The following is a 20,631-nucleotide window of genomic DNA, read 5'->3' on the forward strand; positions in this document are numbered from 1 at the left end:
TTGTTCAGCTCTGAGTACTCATGATGTTCATGCCAGGCTCTGGAGAAGGAGAACTTGATTGTTCAAAGGCAAATGTCCCAGTCAAAGGATTTGTTTTGGTGAGGTTCAGTAAGGTAATTTTGGCAAAACATACTTGAGAAGATGAATACTAGGGGCTTTCAGTGAAGAGTTTACTGATTCTTTTAAAGAAATACAGAGCACCCAGGTGGCTCAGTGGTTGAGCATCTGCCTTTGGTTCAGGTTGTGATCCCAGGATCCTGGGATAGAGTCCTGCATTGGGCTCCCTGTGGGGAGCCTGCTTCTTCCTGAGCCTATATCTCTGCCTCTATGTCTCTGTGTCTCAAATAAATAAGTAGAGAGATGATAGATGAAAGAAAGAAAGAAAGAGAGAGAGAAAGAAAGAAAAATACAGGGCTTTTCTACCTTAGGATATTTTTATCTATGTGAGATGCTTCGAATTGCAGTAACCATGTTAGGGTCATCGTGACCCTAACAAAACCAGTTAAGAGAACAGGTCGCTCACCATACTGGTGGCAGAGCAGAAAGATGAACTTTTGCCTGGTCACATATATATGCTGAGCTGCCACATGAACTAACTCTGGAACTGCCTGATGTCTGGTGGGAAATTACTTGAATGTAATAGGTAGTAGCCCAGGAGTGTACCTCCAGGCAAGCTAGCCCCCACAGACTAAATTAAAATCTTCAAGTCACATGGCTTGCTAGATTAATTTGAGGGACAAAGGACATGGTGAGAAGCAAGAAGAAAGAAATGGGTAGGTTAGCAGACTTAGTATAGGGTACGAGTTGAGTGAAGGATCAGTTCACACAGTGTTCCCAAGTTCTCCTTCTCTCTCTGCTGTGTCTACCTTACCTGCTGATGATGTGGTTTCAAAGACTAGAGCTGAGGTTTGGGCAAGCTCCATAGGTGGAAGGTAGTTCAAGCTAATGACACTCATTTGCTGTATCTGAGTTACACAGAGATAAGTATTCTTGGTCAGGAGCTATTCATTGCCAGTTAGCTTGATGAACAGTCATGAATTCCATTTGTGTTTTTTGGGCAAAGAAAACCTGGGGCAGAAATGGGTGTCAGCAGTGTTTATTAACCAAAGCAGTTTTACCCCTGAGTCTACATTTGCAATGTCTGGAGACATTTTTGATAGTCATGACCAATGTGTCTGTGCGATGCTATTGGCACCTAGTGGGTAGAAGCTGATAAATATGCTACAATGTGTAAGATACTCCCCAAGACAAAGAATTCTCTGGCCCAAAATGTCAATAGTGTGGAGGTTGAGAAGCCCTGGATGTCACCAATAGGCGATTGAATTAAGACCTCATTAATAGTGTTTATGAATAGTGTATCCTGGATATTTAGTATCTTTTGTATATTTATGATATAATGAGCATTTATTACCCAGGTGCCTCATGAATATCAAATATCATTTGGTCACCCATCCCTTTCTATCCATGTGTAACACATACATGATCTTCTTAGTTATACTTTACACATCCTGTGCATCCTGCCACATCTAACAAAATTTTGTTTACTAGTTACTTGTCTATATTTAAATCATCTTAGAAGTGTTTGCATATATTTTGTAAACTTCAAATTTATTCATCTAACAGATCCAGAGATTTTCAGAAGAAAAATCACATTACACTTGTCCTGGAATTTCTAACAAGAAATAAGATTTAAATGTCCTAATTGTTTAAGCCAGATTTAGTTGTGTTTTCTGCATCTTGCAGCTTTAAGCATCCTAGCTGGTTCCCCCAAAATGTCAGCAGGAAAATGTATTCCAAAGACAAGTGAAACAAGGAGTTAGACTGTGATTATAGGTTTCTTAAGTGGTAATGTAGGGATCAGATACTGCAGGAAATTGATTATGGTACTTGTGTTAATATAACATGTGTTTGATCATTCTGTTTACCTTTCAAGCAACTGTAGGCATGGTGCTTATTGTGGAAGGCCTTTGGACTCAGATTAATAGAGACAGAGCATGTGTGCATGAAAAGCAGGGTGGGGGCTCAGGAAGGAACAGAAAGAGGGAGAGAGAGAGAATCTTAGGCAGGCTGCACATCCAGGATGGAAGCTGATGCAGGGCTCAGTCTTATGATTTTGAGATCATGACTGGAGCTGAAATCAAGAGTTGGATGCTTAACCTACTGAGCCACCCAGGTGCCCCAGAAATTCACATTTTTTAAATGACTGGGATAATTTTGGCATGGTGACCTTCAGAGCATTGTGAAGAAGATTTTTTAATTGGCTGAGTATCTATTGACAGAGTTAGAAATTATACCTTCGAGGCACCTGGGTGGGTCAGTGAGTTAAGCATATGCCTTCAGCTCAGGTCATGATGCTGGGTCCTGGGATTGAGTCCCTGCACTGGGCATCCTGTTCTCTGGGATCCTGCTTCTCCCTCTCCCTCTGCCTCTCTCCCATGCTCATGCTCTCTTTCTCTTTCTCTCTCTTGTTCTATACTCTGTCTCTCAAATACATAAAATCTTAAAATAAATTTATAGCTTATTTTTATTTTATTTTTATTTAATAATATAAATTTTACTTATGTTTTAGTGCTTTAAAAATCTGAACACTCTGAGACTTTCATGGAAGGGGTGTCTTGAGGAACTACCATTAAAGGGGGAATTTTTTCACATATATGGAATTAAAGGGAAGCATATTTAAGAAAATATAAACATTTTAAAATTGTATAAGAATGTCGTTAGGAGGAGATCCCTGGGTGGCTCAGCGGTTTAGTGCCTGATATTGGCTCAGGGTGTGATCCTGGCTGGAGTCCCTCATTGGGTTCCCTGCATGGAGCCTGCTTCTCCCTCTGCCTGTGTGTCTGCCACTCTCTCTGTGTCTCTCATGAATAAATAAATAAATAAAATGGTTAAAAAAAAAAAAAAGAATGTCATTAGAGATTTCAAAAGGGTTATTTAAAAATGCTCAAGGCATATTCCTTCTCATTTCTTCTACCTTCTTTTGCCCCTTTCACTGTTTTTGTGATGGAAAGGAATATTAGGTTAAAATATCACACATTAAAAATGGTAATGTATGGTAGCAAATCAGAACTATTTGATAAAAGCTAAAGTAAAAATGGAACGAAGAAGATGTCTTGCAAATAATGGTAGTTTCCTAGAACTGTTGAACTAGATCAGAAGAATAAGCTCTGCTAAGCAATAGGGTGACAGGTGATTTAACCTCATATTTTTTTGGAAGTACTAGGGTGTGTGTATGTAGGACAGAGAGTGAAAGAGAAAGACAAAGACAGAGGGAGAGAGAGAAAGAGACCTAAAAATTTTTACTTTTGTTTTCAAATATGGGCTAAAGCTTTATGTACAAACTTGGCAATTTTCGAATGATTTATATTTTCAAAATCCTCTTTAATCATCATTTCTGTTTGTTACAGTGATTTGCTGTCCTCTGAATACATAGAGAGACATGTTGAACATGGAGGGAAGACAGTGGAAGTTAAAGTAAGTAAAATTTTCTCCCTCTGGGGGAAATTTCTTGAGAATTTTTAAAATATCGATTATGATTTTAGTTTACAGTGATACTTCTATTATACACCTTTGGGGTTTTTATATTTCAGATTTTTTCAAGAAACTGTATTACCCACTTGTGAATATAAACCTTCAGTTACCAGAAAAAGAATTCTTAGTACTGTGGGAATTGTTGGAGTTCTATTTTATGGGATTAATGTAGTGCAAAGGGTTCTTTTTAGAATATGTCATAGAAAACCATTTCTGAAATTTGCCTTTTTAAGGTTAGCTCTGAGAACCAAGAGTGAAGTCTTGGGTCCAGGGTAGGTACATGATTTGCATTCAGTTGGGAAAGACATTGTCTTGGTAAAATGGTAAGTTTATTAGGTCTACAGGGAAGTCCTGGGGATTTTAAATCCCTGGTGGGAGAAATCTCAGATGCTGGTTCTTGTTATGTAAGCTCTGAAAAAGATGACTTGTAAATAAAAGCCTCTTCCAATTTTAGGCATAGGAATGTGTATTTTTGTCCAGTCTACTGATGATGTAACTTGAGGACATGTGAGATCGAATCCCACTCAAGGGTTTCTTTAGGCCCATGTGTGGTATGATACATTTTAGTCAAGTGTTTATTTTCTTCTGAACACTGTTCAGATTTCCTCTTCTTTATCAGAATTATAATGCCATTTATATAGATTTGCTTTCTTTTTCTGAATATAAAAAACATAAAAAATAGATTTTTCTGAATAGACTCATGTTAGTAAACTTACAAATAGAGAAAAGTGGGGAAAAATGAAAAATCACCCTTAAATTCATCACCAAGGTAAACTTTGTTTTCATTTTATTGTATTTCCTTTTAGTATTGTTTTGTCCTATGCACATATTGTAAATTTTTATATAGTTGCTGTCATATATACATGCACTATAGTATCTTTTCTTCTTTTAAAATTTTTTTTATTTATTCATGAGAGACAGAGAGAGAGAGAGAGAGAGGCAGAGACACAGGCAGAGAGAGAAGCGGGCTCCATGCAGGGAGCCCGACGTGGGACTCGATCCTGGGTCTCCAGGACCAGGACCAGGCCCTGGGCTGAAGGCGGCGCTAAACTGCTGAGCCACCCAGGCTGCCCAGTATCTTGCTTTTCAAGCAACATTTCTGTATCATGCATAGGCATCTCTGATAAAGACTTAAAATCTGTTGATTTTTACATGTAAAGTAATTATAATATTTATGCCAGTCTTTCCAGAAAGTTACTCTAAACTTGTTAAGACTGACAGATTGAATGGTTGGTCAGTTTATTTCACTGCCTTACTGCAGAAAGGATGTTAGGATTCTTCCAGATATGACTTAGGAAAATGGTGCCATTTTGTTTGGAGTTGGAAAAAATTAACTAGATTTAGAATCTCTGGGCTTCTCTTATCTTCCCTGTTTATTTGGCTTCACTTGTCTATTTTGTATGATGCTTTTGTGAATGCACAGTGTATCTCATTCCTTTGTCAAATTAAAGAGGGAAAGAAACAGGCAGTTCACCATCTATTTCTATTTATGCCCGTGAGTGGCATAATGAAATGCATATGAGTGTGGAGGGCAGGTCTAACAAAAAGCTATCTGCTGTTGCTACAATAATATCCCTTTTCAGGAAATTTGTACTTAATCAACAAAGCTTCTCCACTCTGAGATCATTAGGCTCCATGGGATATGTAACACCAAGAGCTCTGACATTCTGCACAGTTTTGCTGATTTTTTTCCAGTCTGAGAATTGCATTGTTTTCATTGATGGTTTGCAAAACCCCCAAGCCTTTTAAAGTAGGGCAATAATAAATTCAACCTTCATTCAAACCCTTCTGCCAGAAGACGTTTCTCCCTTTAAGAAAACCACTTGGATGTCACCCATCACCTCCATTTGTTTCTAGTCTATTTAAAAACCTAACTCAAAATTCTCCTCTGGGTTTTTTCCAGGAACCACATTGAAAGCTCTGAATTCTGCCCCACCAGTTCAGTTAGTAGCCACTTACTTCCTGCTGGTTCCCTTGTGTCTTACCCTTTGTGCTTAGCATTTTAGGGTGTTTCTTTTTACATCGAATCTGTTCTCTTTTCCTTACTAATGACTCAGAATTTTTTCAAGGTTTTCTTTCTACTGAACGTTAGAAATCAACTAAAATTGTAGCATTTCATTTTTTTTCTTTTTCTTCTTTCTACTATTTTTTTTCCAAAAAATCATTTTCATACCATCTGTATTAATTTGCTAAGGCCATCACAAAGTACCATAGAGTGGCTTAAACAACAGAAATGTATTTTCTTTTTTAAAACATTTATTTGAGAGAGAGAGAAAGCACGTGTTGAGGGCAGAAACAGAAGAGGGATAAGCAAACTTCCATTGAACAGGAAGCCCTATGTGGGCTCCATCCCAGGACCCCAGGGTCATGACCTAAGCCAAAGGCAGATACGTAACCTACTGAGCCACCCAGGCACCCCCAGAAATGTATTTCCTTAGAATTTTGGAGGCCGGAAGGCCAAGACCAAGGTCAACAGGGTTGGTTTCCTCTGAGGCTTGTGGCTGGTGTCTTCTCCCTTTGCCTTTATGTGGTTTTCCCTCTGTGTGTCTGTACTCTAATTTCTTCTTCTTCTTCCTCCCTCCTCCTCCTCCTCCCCCCTCTCCTCTTCTTCTTCTGAAAAAGAGAGAAAGAGAGAGAGAGTGCACAAGCAGGGGGGGAGGGCAGAGGGAGAAGGTGACTCCCCGCTGAGTAGGGAGCCTTATGTAGGGCTCGATCTCAGGACCTCGGGATCACAACCTGAGCTGAAGGCAGAAGCCAAAGGCAGATACCCAGCCCTCTGATTTCTTCATCTTAATAGACCATTCCTCATGTTGCGTTAGGGCCTATAGTAACAACCTCATTTTAATTTAATTATTTCTTAAAGACTTTATCTTCAAATACAGTTACAGTCTGAGGTACTGAGGGGTTAGGACTTCATCATAAGAATTTGAGAGGAATAAAATTAAGCCCATAATAGCTTTCCTAAGAGTACTGTGTTTTGTTTTTAAGATTTATTTATTTATTTATTTATTTATTTATTTATTTATTTATTTATTTAAGAATGGAAGAATGGGGGGGGAGAACACGAGTGGGAGGGACATAGGGAAAGGGAAAGAGAGTTTTTTTTAATAAATTTACTTTTTATTGGTGTTCATTTTTGTCAACATACAGAATAACACCCAGTGCTCATCCCGTCAAGTGCCCACCTCAGTGCCTGCCACCCAGTCACCCCCACCCCCTGCCCACCTCCCTTTCCACCACCCCTAGTTCGTTTCCCAGAGTTAGGAGTCTTTCATGTTCTGTCTCCCTTTTCTGATATTTCCTACCCATTTCTTCTCCCTTCCCTTCTATTCCCTTTCACTATTTTTTATATTCCCCAAATGAATGAGACCATATAATGTTTGTCCTTCTCTGATTGACTTATTTCACTCAGCATAATACCCTCCAGTTCCATCCATGTCGAAGCAAATGGTGGGTATTTGTCATTTCTAATGGCTGAGTAATATTCCATTGTATACATAAACCACATCTTTTTTATCCATTCATCTTTCGATGGACACCGAGGCCTTCCACAGTTTGGCTATTATGGACATTGCTGCTATAAACGCCGGGGTGTAGGTGTCCCGGCGTTTCATTGCATCTGTATCTTTGGGGTAAATCCCCAGCAGTGCAATTGCTGGGTCGTACGTAGGGCAGATCTATTTTTAACTCTTTGAGGAACCTCCACACAGTTTCCCAGAGTGGCTGTACCAGTCCACATTCCCACCAACAGTGCAAGAGGGTTCCCTTTTCTCCATATCCTCTCCAACATTTGTGATTTCCTGCCTTGTTAATTAAGCCCGTAACAGCTTTCCTAAGAGTACTGTGTTTTGTTTTTAAGATTTATTTGTTTGTTTGTTTGTTTATTTATTTATTCATTTATTTATGGAAGAATGGGGGAGAACACGAGTGGGAGGGACAGAGGGAAAGGGAAAGAGAGCCTTAAGCAGACTTCACCAGCCCCACTTGGGACGCTATCTGATGGCCCTGAAATAACGACCTGAGCTGAAACCAAGAGTCCGACTCTTAATAGACTGTGCCACACTGGCTCTCCTTGTGTTTTTTTTTTTTTAATTGGCTTTTCTTTTGGAAGTGAAATAAATAAAAGGTATATGAAATCATGACAAAAGTCTGTGTTTTTTTTTGATGATACAGAATTAAAATCAAAATCATTATGCCAGGGAAGCCTGGGTGGCTCAGCAGTTGAGTGTCTGCCTTTGGCTCAGGGCCTGATCCCAGGATTTGGGATTGAGTCCCACGTTGGGTTCCCTGCGAGAAGCTGGCTTCTCCCTCTGCCTATGTCTCTGCCTCTCTCTCTCTCTCTCTCATGAATAAATAAATAAATCTTAAAAAGAATCATTATGCCAGATTGAGGTGCCTAGGTGGCATAGTCCGTTAAGCATCTGACTCATGATTTCAGCTCTGGTTGTGATATTGAGGTTGTGGGATTGAGCCCTGCAAGGTGCTCTGCTTTGGGGGAGAAGTCTCCTTGAGATTTCCTTTGTCCCTCCCCCACCCCCCACCCCCCAGCTTGTGGTCCTTTTTCTCTGCTTCTCTCTGAAATAAATACATAAAATCTTTTAAAAAATCATTAGGCCTGATTTAAATAATGGCTAGACACCAATCTAGTAAATGACTCTGCTCAGGTGTCATGGAACCTTTATCTGTGAAACTCAGGTGCAATGCATTTATTTAAGAGTATGACTATGAATGTAGGAAAAGGAATGCATTTGCATGAAAAAATATAAAATCGCTACTTTAGTAAATCTTTTAGATTGCAATTATATTTTTAAAAACTTTTTAAATTGTAAAATATAACACTGGCACAAAAATTACTGAGGTGAATACCCTATAGACGCTATCCAATTAAAAAATAGAGTTTGAGCAGCTGTTCTGTATGCTGCTTTGCAAACCCGAGCCCCGCCCTCCTCCTCTTAGAGACTTGTAAATACTACTGTGACTTTTATGGTTATTATTTCCTCACGTTTGTTTATGGTTTTATCGCCTGAGCATGTATCCCAGCAGTTTAATTTGCCTATTTGAAGTTTTATTTAATGAGTTTTTAAAAATCTCTTTTATTCCCTTGGTTTCCCCATATCTTTCTCTTTTTATTCTCCCTTACAATTTATTTGTTGAAGAAAGACCAAATGAATTGTTTATCCTATGTGCTTTCTCACAGTCTGGATTTTGCTATTGACTGCAATTTTATATTTAGAGTAAAATGAAATGTATGTTAGTGATCTTTCCTTAAGATAGTGATTTGTATTATCTGCAGGGATGTTCTATGCCTTGTTGAAGGTAGTGTTACTCCAGTTAGATAGATACATAGTCCTAATTTAAAGTTCTATTAAAACATTCTCTTCAAAGGTTACAAAGATAAAAGCTTTAAGCAGAAAAAAAGATTTTTGTTCCTTTACTAAGACATATTAATCTCATCTTTCACTTACATTTATTTCCAGTTCATTTAAAAATTAAATTCTGAATTTGCCTCTTAGTTTAGGAAGAACTCTTATGTGTTTGATATGAACTTTTAAAAGAATTTTTTAATATTAAGCCTCAACTGATTAGAATATTTTGGGAACCAAATTTTTTATTTAGACTGTGACAAACTGTGGGTTTAGATTCTTAAGACAAAGTCAACTGGAATAGATGAATTAGCAAATAAATCTAAACCATGCAGTTTACTGCTTTATTGTTAGCTACCTTTTTTTTTTTTGTCTTGAAGATGAAAGCTGCCAGTATTCAGCTTCATTGGTTGCCAGTTATATAGGCTCTAGATAATCAGTATTATAATACTACTACTAATAATCACTGAAATCATTGCTCATGATGTGACAGGTGCGTGAATTTATATGTATTCATTGCTCAAATGACCTGTGATTATAAATATAATTATCACAAAACACTTGACAGAAAACTGAGGTATAGAGAGGTTATATAACTTGCTGAAGATAACACAGTAAGGGGTAGTAGAGCCACAGTTGAAATCTAGGTTACTGAATTCCCGAACTGACTCTACACCATGTTATCTACCATATATTCTATATTATGTAAGATAGAATAGCCATGAAAACTGAAATGTATTTTATTTAGACTTATTTTATACATACCTAATTGATTTTGGATGTACCTAACAATTACTCTTATTTTCTTATTCTTAAACTGAAATGGTGGTCTACTCAAAGACCTTTTATGTATTTCTCTCAAATTTGGTTATGTGTTTGGGTAGTTTTTCAGTAATGTCAGTTGCCTTGGGCAAAATATGGTAGAGGCACATCGAGCACAAAGCCTGTTTTACTTTTCACATCTCAGGAAAATAGCTGTAGTAAGAGTTTTAGAACATTAGGAAAGAATGGCTAAATTCATTATACATACCAAGAATATGTATAGATGTGAAATGAGGCAGATTTCTTTTGGATGAAAAAGTAAAGATAGATATCTTGGTAGAGATATGATTTATTTTATTTATTACCAGTGAAAGGCCATGACCAGTCATCAGTATCATTTGTTCAAACAGTATTTTTTCTGTTAAATTTTTTGATCTTATGATAATACTCAAAAGTAAGAGCTGCTAAATGTCTAATTAGCTCAAATTATTTCTAGTCTACTATCTGTGAGCATTCTCAACTTGTCTTTGGATCAAGATCCTAATCCTTGAGGGTGGGTGTGTATAGATATGTGCATTATACAGCATTGATTTTGACTGGCAATCAACTGGTTACTGCCCATCATTTGCCCATACTGCCCATAATTCCCATCAAGTGAATTGAGTGCACTCAAGGATCATTGTCTCAAATTATGTCTATAGAAGCAGTGAAAAGATGGTAAGAAAGCAAAGGAGTGTGGATCAAGGTTGAAGTCTAGAAATAGGTAAAGGAATTGAAGAGAGTGAGTGCTATGTGTTGGAGTATGGGTGCTAGAGGAGAAAGTGTCTCCTTGAGGGTGGGAGAAGTTATTGTGACTCAAGGGAACTTTTTACTCTAGTGGAATGGCAGTGTAATTTTCATTAAAAATATTTCTAAGCAAATTGAAATGGCTATTGTTACTTCTGGAAATAGAATGTCAGTGAAGTTGATACAGAAGCAAGGAGAAAGCCTGAGGTGGTGGTGGTGTTGTTGTTGTTTTTTAACTAAAACGTTTTTCTCCTGCTGTTCACATCTGTCTTCCCTCCCTGGGGTTGAAGCTCCATGAAAGATTTCCAGCTTAGCACGATACTGCCTGCCAGAATGACTTTTTAACGCAGATTCTCTAGATTCCTTTTGCACTCATTTTTCTAAGTCAGATTTCTAGCTCATTCTACTTCCTTGAAAAAGAGATACTTTTTTTCTTATCCTGCCTTAATCTTTTTGTTTTCCACAGTGAATGTGTCAAAGACAGCAATAAAATTCTAGTGGAGAACAGCCTTAAGAGCTCACTCAGAAAACGTTAAATATGTTGACTGTCAGGACAACAAAGACCTTCCTGGCTTATGATAACTTTGTAGCTTCTATAAGCTTGAACAGAATCCATTGAAAATTGCTTGTTATCTTGAATTGTATTCAAGCTTTCTCATGTCTCATTTCTTATTTCCCCATGGTGAACATAATGCTCAACACTTGAATAGTTTAAAAGGCGTATAACGTGTTAAACAAATCATATTTCTTAAGATATCTTTTAACTTATTTTGTTTGTAAAAAATGCTCCCTAGATAATTATATGGTGGTATAAAATATTGTGGACTTTATTCCTAAGTAAAAAATGTTCTCAATTTGTTATTAGTGACAGAATTTAGTTTATTTAAAATAAGGTTTATTTTTTAATTCATTTTTTAAAAAGATTTTATTTATTTATTCATGAGAGACACACAGAGAGAAAGAGACAGAGACATACGCTGAGGGAGAAGCAAGCTCCATGCAGGGAGCCTGATATGGGACACGATCCCGGGACTCCAGGATCACACCCTGGGCCAAAGGCAGTCGCTAAACTGCTGAGCCACCCAGGGATCCCTTAAAATATAGTTTAGAGTTTAGTGACTACATTGTGCATTGTCTGCTTTTTCTTTAATGATAAGATCTTGACATATCATTTTATGACATAGAGATTTTTTCTTAAGTTCATTGCATAAAATTGAATAGTACCTAAATGCTGAAACTATTTCTTTTTCAGCCATGAGAGCACAAAAATAGCTATTAAACTGCCAAAGTGTCATTATAAATATATTGTGGCTATGAACAAAGGGGTTAATCCACTTTTGCTTATCCTGGGTATAAAGTTTCCTTATTGATTCTCAAAACTGCATTACCATCCAGAATCTTGGTTCTTTCTATAGAAGCAAGAAGAATAAGTGATAAAGAAGAAAAGGAAAACCAGGCGTGGGTGTGTAAATTTTGCTATGTGCATTAATACAGAGCCATCCATGCCATTCCATCAGTGATGCATCTACTGAAATGGAGACTAGTATTTTTTTCAAATGGCTTTTAGGTAATCTCTTGATTTTGAGACTTTGACATGAAATGTAAGCAAAAGCCACTGTTGCCAAGTAATCTATACACAAGCTTTTTAAAAACTTGTTTTCCATTTGTTTTTTTAGGAGAACTCAACCACAGCATTGCTCTTCCAAAATGCACTTCTTATTTATAACTTTTCCTTACATTTGAGGAACATGTTCTCTATTTTGAATTCTCACCACAGTAGCGTTTTCAGAGCCTCTTGGATAAGGGAATAATACTTACTTAGACAGTAATCAAATCACATGGTCTGGGAAGGTGCTTTTAGAGAGGATTTTTTTTTTTTTTAAATGGATCTATTTGTAGAAGTTGTCATGTAAGCTCTTAGTTGAATCACCTTTAATTTGAAATCCAAGGTTCAGGCATTTCCCCTGGCTCGTGAAATTGGGGGAAGACCTTTATCTAGTAAAGTAACTCAGTGATGTGAATTTTGAGGATGGCTGAGTGGCAGACTATCAACCAAAGTTCCTTAGTTAGTTGGTCCTTCGGTGGGGGGGGTGGGGACGGGGGGGTTTTGCTGCACAGTAACTGGGATTTTAAAAAAACAGCTTTTTTGAGATATAGTTCATTTGCCATAAACCAAAGTGGGTTTTAGTCTTGATTTTGTCTTTAGGGAGATATTTAAACTGAGTATGTGGAAATAGAATATGAGAAACAATTTAATGAAGCAATGATAGTATGTTTGGCAGATGCAACTACCCATAAGTCAGAATGTGTACTTATGTTCTTCTTGCCAAACTGCCTGGAAGATTTAGGTTAAGGACACTCACCACTGCACTTTTGCTCTGAGAGCAGAATTCCAGGTGCAGGATGAAGGGCAGTTTCAGGTACAGGTGTTACAGGTTGTGGGATGGATGTGGAGTTACCTCACACTGGTTCTCTTCACCAAAAGGGAAATTTTAAGATGTCATATCTACATACATGATAACTTTTTACACTAATAAAAACCAAGTTCACCACAAATACACAATTTTTAAAATTAGATGACTTCAAGAAATTTCTTCTCAATTTTCTGAGAAAGTTTAGCCATGACTTAACATCAGTCTGACTAGTAGTAAAACCAGAATGACTTTAAAAAATTTTTTGTTCTATATATTTTCTTTAAACATGAATATTTGGTAACCAACCGTGGCTAAACTAGTTTTAAATTTTATTATATTTAATGCCTTCATTAGCTTCTAACTGATGACATAGTTTTTAAAAACCTCACGATTTCAGGATTCTACAAGAAATATATATATAGTTACTCTTCCAGTAAATAAGAAATTATTGAAGTGAGTAATGGGGGATGGTGGGGGATTCAGTTCTAGGATCTCCTGGTATAGAGATGATTCTATAATTGCATATAGATTCAGCACAGGAAACCTTGGCCTTCTGGTCCAGTGAGTTTGAGGTGCTGCTCATTTTTAAATACTTCCATTTTTTTAGTAGTGAATTATATCAGAATGAAGACTTATTAATTTTCTCTGTTACTAGTGCAAGAGCCATAATATCTGCACATAAGTATTTTAAAGTATTTTAATTTGTGAACAAAAATGTAGCTGGAAAAGCCATATATCTGATGGTGAGTGTATGGGAATCCTAGTCAGCTCATCTGGCTTTGTTGATTGATAATTACCATATGTTGCTATACTGTTGAAAATCTGTTTTTGTTGCTGTTGGACTAATCTTAGTGATAAATAACTGCTTCCAGGGGTTTAATGTTAGCTGCTTGGAAGAGTCAACCAGTTCTCCTTACAAAGCCAAACTCATTTTGCTTTCTTAAAGCTATTGGTGGTATGTTCTTTCCAGCTAATTGAGTTCACCTTAATGGAGTTAAAAAAAAAAAAATGACTTGCTGTGCTTCTGTTATATATCATTCTCAAAATTTTGCATTTTTGCAAATTAATTATTATGAACCCATAAGTGCTCATTTTACCATCAGGAATTTATTGTTTCATACATTCTGTCTGAATCATAGTGATATCCCAATCAGATCAATACTGGTAACTGGACTGAGAAAACAGTAGAAGTACTAGTGGTGGTTGGAGAAGTAGAAGATGCTGGAAGGGTACCATGTGCCGGGTATTAGTCTGGTAAGAGTTTCACGTTTGGTAGGTTACTTAGTCTTCCAGTAGTACCATTGTTATTCTCATTCTGAAGTGAAGAAACTAAGGCACAGAAAGTTTAACTTAACCTGCCTGAGAATTTGAAGCCAGGTAGCCTGGTGCCAGAATTCCTGCTATTATCCACTGTAGCCTACCTTCTCTTTGGAAACAAAGAATCACAATAACAGAGGATTCAGAATGCAGATATTTAAGTTAGAACACCTCAATTTACCATCTGCAGTTACATTTCCATTAGCAGTTGTTTTAGTAAGACATTGCAAAGATGTGCTTTGGTTGAGGTGAGTTTTGATTATTTCTAAGTAGAAAATTTCTGTTATTCTAAAGAAAACCAAATGCTTTCTCGGGAAGCCACGTTTTTCTCTTGGGGTTTATTTTTCTCTTGGGGTTTATTTTTAGTTCTTCTTTGTTCTCCATAGAGGTTGGACTGAGTATTGAGCGGCATGGAGAATTGCCATGGCTTCTAAACTACAACTGTTTGAAATATGTTGCACATGGCAGACACATGGTTCAGTGCTTATGCCCATCTTTTGCCTATGCGTATTTTTATTTTCATCTGGAGGAAATGTGAAGTTTTATGGACAAGAGTAACTAAGCTAAAACACATCATCATCCTGCCAACAGACTAGAAGATATTTAGTTGTATTTCTGCCAAGGTACTTCAAAGTACCCATCCCCTTTCTTCCGCAATGTGCATGCATGTACCCACACACACTCAAACACACACACACACACTCACACACAGGAAGAATAAAAGAGTTACACAAATTTAATGTAAAAATTGGTAAAGTGTTTGTTTCTTCCTCACATGTAGTAGTTCTTCCGAGTATGTCTCCCAACATTATTTTTTGGCCATGGCTAGTCATCTATTTAGTATCTTTTTGATGAACTGGACAGTGTGTGCATTTTCTCCTTGGCAGGCTTATGCCGACATATGCTCCTCTGCCATCTTGTAATCAGTGTGGTTTCAGGAAGGTCTCAGATTTCATGATTTGATTTTCTTTGCATTATAGGAGAAAATTCCTTGGTGATTAAGTAAATTTTGCTTTTCCTTGGGACTGAAGCAAGGTTGCTCTAGGTCCATCATCATGTGTAATGTATCAGCTACCTTATTGACACTGTTAAGATTCCAAGTAGTCTTAACTCTATAGCCTGAAGAAAATCTATTGGCCCATTACTAGTTTATACAGGTCAGGTATCTTAGTGCTGAGAGCAGGGAAAAATGAAAAATGACAGCTGGTGTCAGCATGAGTTCTGTTTCAAAGCTCTATTTATAACCAATTTGAGTAGAAAATCCTATTTATTTTCTTTTTAGTGTAAGGTTTTCTTCCAGTTAAGTATCTAAATAATCATTTCATCTGTTAATATTCAAGGTGTTATCCATAAACTTAAAAAGACATGTTCAGCCATAAGTTAAAATTAAAATAGCACTAACTAATGATATTCTATGTTTGGAACCAATTAACTATTTTGTAATAGAATATTATTCCTACTTTAATTCTAATTATAGAATTAGTTTTTCATTATATAGTATCTTATAAAAATCTACTGTTGCAAATTTTTTTGAAATTAGAGTGAGCCATTAAAGTAATTATGATTTTTTTTAATTTATTTTTTATTGGTGTTCAATTTACCAACATACAGAATAACCCCCAGTGTCCGTCACCCATTCACTCCCACCCCCTGCCCTCCTCCCCTTCTACCACCCCTAATTCGTTTCCCAGAGTTAGCAGTCTTTACGTTCTGTCTCCCTTTCTGATATTTCCCACACATTTCTTCTCCCTTCCCTTATATTCCCTTTCACTATTATTTATATTCCCCAAATGAATGAGAACATATAATGTTTGTCCTTCTCCGACTGACTTACTTCACTCAGCATAATACCCTCCAGTAAAGTAATTATGATTGAACAAGAAGTTGTAGAAATGCTTATTATGAAAAGTTTGAAAATGATTTGAAGCAAAAAAAAAAAAATCGTAGATTATTCCCTGGTGTTGTCTTAAATTAGTGTTATTTTCTTAAAAAACTTATTTTCCAGTGAATAGTTGGCCACTATAAAAATAAGAAGGTAGGGGAGCCTGGGTGGCTTAGTCCGATTAAGCATTTGACTCTTGATTTCAGCTGAGGCTGTGATCTCAGGATCATGAGATTGAGCCCTGTGTTGGGCTCCATGCTGAGTGTGGAGTCTGCTTAAGATTCTCTCTCTCCCTCTCCCCCTTCCTCCCCAAACCAAAACAAAACAGATAATAAAGACCAGAGAATAAAGTACCTCGATGTGAGTAGTTTGAGTGTTTACAGCCATTTTGAGGGTAATTGTTCAGGGCTTCACTGATGTTTTATCATAGCAGCCTTTTTTGTTATATATAAAAGGTAGAAAAGGAGATAGATGCAAGTGGACTTGATTATTCCTATAAAAAAAAACTTTTAAAAATGTAGACAACTGAGGTTTAAATGTCTAGGAAAGCTGACATGAGAGATTTATGACAGAGTAGAAAAAAGTCTAAATTCTCAGATACCCAACTTGTGTTCTCAGTCCTCCTTCATTCAATAGATGTGTACTGAATACATGCCATTAGCTCAGGGATGAAGCTATGAATAGTAGATGCAATTCTCAGTCTCATAAAACTTGTAGCTTAATAGGTATGACAGGAATAATGAAAATAGCTACCAAAAGAGCTTTTTAATGACAGTTATGAAAGTGCTGTAAAGGAAATTAAGTCCACATTGTCCTGGAAGCAAAGCATTTGATAGGAGACCTGACCTAGTCTGCTTGGTCAGAGAAGACTTCTGTAGGGAAATGATATTAAGTGGTGTTGTGCCCAAGATTGCAAATCCGAGAAACCACCAAGGAGCCAACACCAATGCAAGTACACAATGGTTTATTTACAAGCTCGAGCTTGGGTCCATGTGTACCCGACACAGCGGAGCAGGGACTTGGACCCCGAGGTTAAGAGGCATAGCAGTTTTATAGGGGCCCGTGGCCAATGGGATTGTAACACACCTGGAAAGTTGCACAGTCATGTTGGTCCACACGCAGGTGGCCAGTTGAATTACAATTTACCCTATGGTGACCGTTTGAACTAGCCTATCACTCTGGTCAGAATTGGCGGGCAGGTTTGGCGGGCAAAAGGCGGGGTTTACATTCCAATGAGCCGGTTTCCGGTAAGGGTGTGCTCGTTGGCTTGACTAGGGTCGGGGAGTGCCTTAAGCAATAAGCAGGTTATGTGGGGGTCATACAGGAGATGGCGAGTGTAAACAAAATGGAGTTAGTCCTGCTCTGCTTGTCCAGGGGTAGGGGATTTTTGTTAAATTCCTTGGGTCCCACAGTGGGAGGGGAACAGCTTCTCAGACAGTGAAATTAGTATGCGTAAGGGTCTAAAGGCCTTGATGCAGGATCTTGGTGCATGAAAGAAATAGAAAGAAACCAGAGAGGGTGGATAGAGCAAGAGGTAGAGATAGCAGTGCAAGAGGGGATGGGATCGAAGCAGGAACATGGTATTTGACTAGAGCCTCAACTCAAGGAAATTGCTATGACAGGAATCAGGCCAATCCCACCTTTGGACTTCACACATTGATCTTTCTATTTTCTTGATATTCTCAAAAAATCTGGAAGTGTACTTCTAACCATCACTGGAAGGCAGAGTAGTTGCTTTGGTAATTCTGAGTAGGGGGAGGTGTCAATAGGTATGCCACATACCAATTAGATTTTTAAGCCGAGTAAGTGCTATGTCCTTTAGCTTTTTCATACTATCTTTCCGATTAAGAAAAAAATTTTTTTAGATTTTTCTTGAGTAGTGTTAACAGATGTAACTAAGCACTTCTTTTGTTTTGAAGTCCAGGACAGGTGTGTAGTTTGAAGGCAGTAAAACTTAAAGACTGACAGTATTGCTAGGGCTAGACAGACCTAATGAATTCATATCCTGACTCTGCCACTTCATATTTGTATGGCCTTGGACAGTACCTACTCCTTCTGCATTTCATTGCCCACATCTGTTAATCGAGGAAGACAGATAGCCCAGAGCTTTGGGTAGGGGAAGTGTTCCATAAATAGTAGTTTTGATTTTTTTTTTTTTTAAGATTTCATTTATCCATGAGAGACAGAGAGAGAGAGAGAGAGAGAGAGGCAGAGACATGACAGAGGGAGAAGCAGGCTCCATGCAGGGAGCCTGACGTGGACTCCATCCTGGGTCTCCAGGATCACGCCCTGGGCTGAAGGCAGCGCTAAACTGCTGAGCCACCCGGGCTGCCCAGTAGTTTTGATATTATTATTAAGGTAAAGTGGCAGTTTGTCAAGAATTTCTGGCTAGGCCTTTGGTGGCTTCTGCCCGTTCTTACTGCTAATTTCTGATCCAACTGAGGACATAGGAGGCACAACAGAATCAACAAAAGGTGTCCTTCACTTCTGTTTCCAACTAAAACAATCATCTGTGCCTAGAGGCTATACATTCCATGAGAAGTTACTCCAAGAGTAGGCTCTTAGGGAAATTTGTATTGTATATGTAGCATTCAGCATTATGTGCACTGAGAAGATGATAAATATCTGAACAACAACAACAAAATAAATAAGTGAATGAATTAAGCCTATCATCAGGAAATTGGGTAGTTTCTGCTGTTTACCCAACACTGTGTGGGGACAAATCAGGTTTGGACAGGCCTGAAAGAGCATAGTGTTCCCCCTGCTATAGAAAATGCAGTAAATATAAACAGGAAACCTAAAAACCAGATAGTGAGAGCACCTGGGTGGCTCTGTGATTGAGTGTCTGCCTTTTGATCAGGTGGAGATCCGTGGGTCCTGGGATCGAGTCCCACATTGGGCTCCCAGTGGGGAGCCTGCTTTTCCCTGTGCCCGTGTCTCTGCCTCTCTTTCTTTGTTTCTCATGAATAAGTAAATAAAGTCTTAAAAAAAAATCCAAACAGATAATAAGCCTCACATCTTCTCACCTACTGTTAAGTTCATCATCTGTGCTGAAGCTCACATTAACATATGTTTACTTTCCAAGGTATTTTAGAGCCCCTTTGAAGTCCATTTTAAATTTCAAGTCATAAAATACCAGCAAATGACCTGTGAGAGAAATTTCTACAACTTTGAAATATATAAAACATTCAAAATTCCATAATATTATAACATAACCATGTGTACACTTAACATGTTTATCTGTTGCTGTATTTATTTTAAATCTTTTCAGGGGTTTTAAAGCCTAATTCTGTATCAGTGTGTCTCCTATTTCATTTTTTTCTGTTTTTCTTTTTTTCCTATTTCCTATTTCATTTCTACTTACTTTATTAACGCCTTTGCTTTTTTTCTTGGTCAGTCCTGTAACTTTTAAAAAAATACTTATTTTTCCCCCCAAGAATCAGCTTTACCTTTGTTACTAATGTTTATTTTCTTTTACTTTCTTTATTTTTAAAAAGATTTTATTTATTTATTTATTCATTCATTCATTCATTCATTCATTCATGAGAGACACAGAGACAGAGAGGCAGAGACACAGGCAGAAGGAGAAGCAGGCTCCATGCAGGGAGCCTGACATGGGACCCAACCTGGGTCTCCAGGACCACGCCCCGGACTGAAGGCGGCGTAAAATTGCTGAGCCACCCAGGCTGCCCAATTTTCTTTTACTTTAAAAGCAATTGGCTTGTGTTCTTTTTGTAACTCATTGAGTTAAATGTTTAACTTACTCATTATTTATTCTGTTTTCTACAAATATCTAGGAGTGTAAAATTTACTCTTAGTAGTATTTTAGCACCATCCATGAAGTTCTGATCCCTAGATTTTTTTTGTTATTCATATATCATTTTTCTGTAATCTATACATGACTTTTATACGACTCAAATTATTTATATTTAGAAACAATTTATAACTTGTTTAAAATTTTTATGTTAAACATTTAAAAATTTCCAAACATATGAGTGTTTTTGTTGTTGGTTTTCAATTTTATTGCTTTGTGCTAAGTGCTGTGTATAAGATACTGATTTTTTGGAAGAAGGCCTGGTTTTTTAAAAAAAAGTTGATGAGCTTTGATTTTTCTTTTTAAGAGCAGATTGCAGAAAACAAAAAACAACAATAAAAAATAGTTAGCAAATCATAGATACCACCAAATTTAATTCCCTCCTTCATTTTACAAGAAAATAAGTAACAAAAAATGGCAAATGACCAACCTGTGTCCATAGAAACAGTTACTGGAAAAAAAAAAAAAGCACTGTACTTTTCCAGACTGTCACTTTTTATCAGATACAGCCTTAAAATACTAGTTTGTGTCTCTAAAGGACATTGCTTGAGAAGTTCCCATTTAGAAAGCCAACCTTTTGTTCATATGTTTAAATAAGTCCTGGGCTAGTTCAGAATCATCCAGGGGGGAAATGCTGCATGCTGGTGTTGACTCTTGAGCATAGTGTTTGAGGTTTGGGTGAAAGAGAGAGAAGAGATGTTGCAATGCAGTCTTCTTTTGGCAGCTAGAAGTATTCCCTGTTTATCCTCGCTTTTTCAGAAA

General features: G+C 37.4%; 1 protein-coding gene across 20 annotated transcripts in view; it reads left to right on the forward strand.

The window, feature by feature from the left end:
• Positions 1-20,631, forward strand: part of ADAM22 (ADAM metallopeptidase domain 22) — a 224,354-nt gene that overhangs the window by 109,048 nt on the left and 94,675 nt on the right. For all 20 annotated transcript variants that reach the window (XM_038556711.1, XM_038556716.1, XM_038556719.1 and 17 more), the window contains one exon: positions 3,408-3,474. In XM_038556711.1, coding sequence (XP_038412639.1) covers positions 3,408-3,474 — 67 coding nt within the window. The remainder of the gene's footprint in view (positions 1-3,407; positions 3,475-20,631) is intronic.

The sequence above is a fragment of the Canis lupus genome, chromosome 14 (genome assembly GCF_011100685.1).
Source record: "Canis lupus familiaris isolate Mischka breed German Shepherd chromosome 14, alternate assembly UU_Cfam_GSD_1.0, whole genome shotgun sequence".
Lineage (NCBI taxonomy): Eukaryota > Metazoa > Chordata > Mammalia > Carnivora > Canidae > Canis > Canis lupus.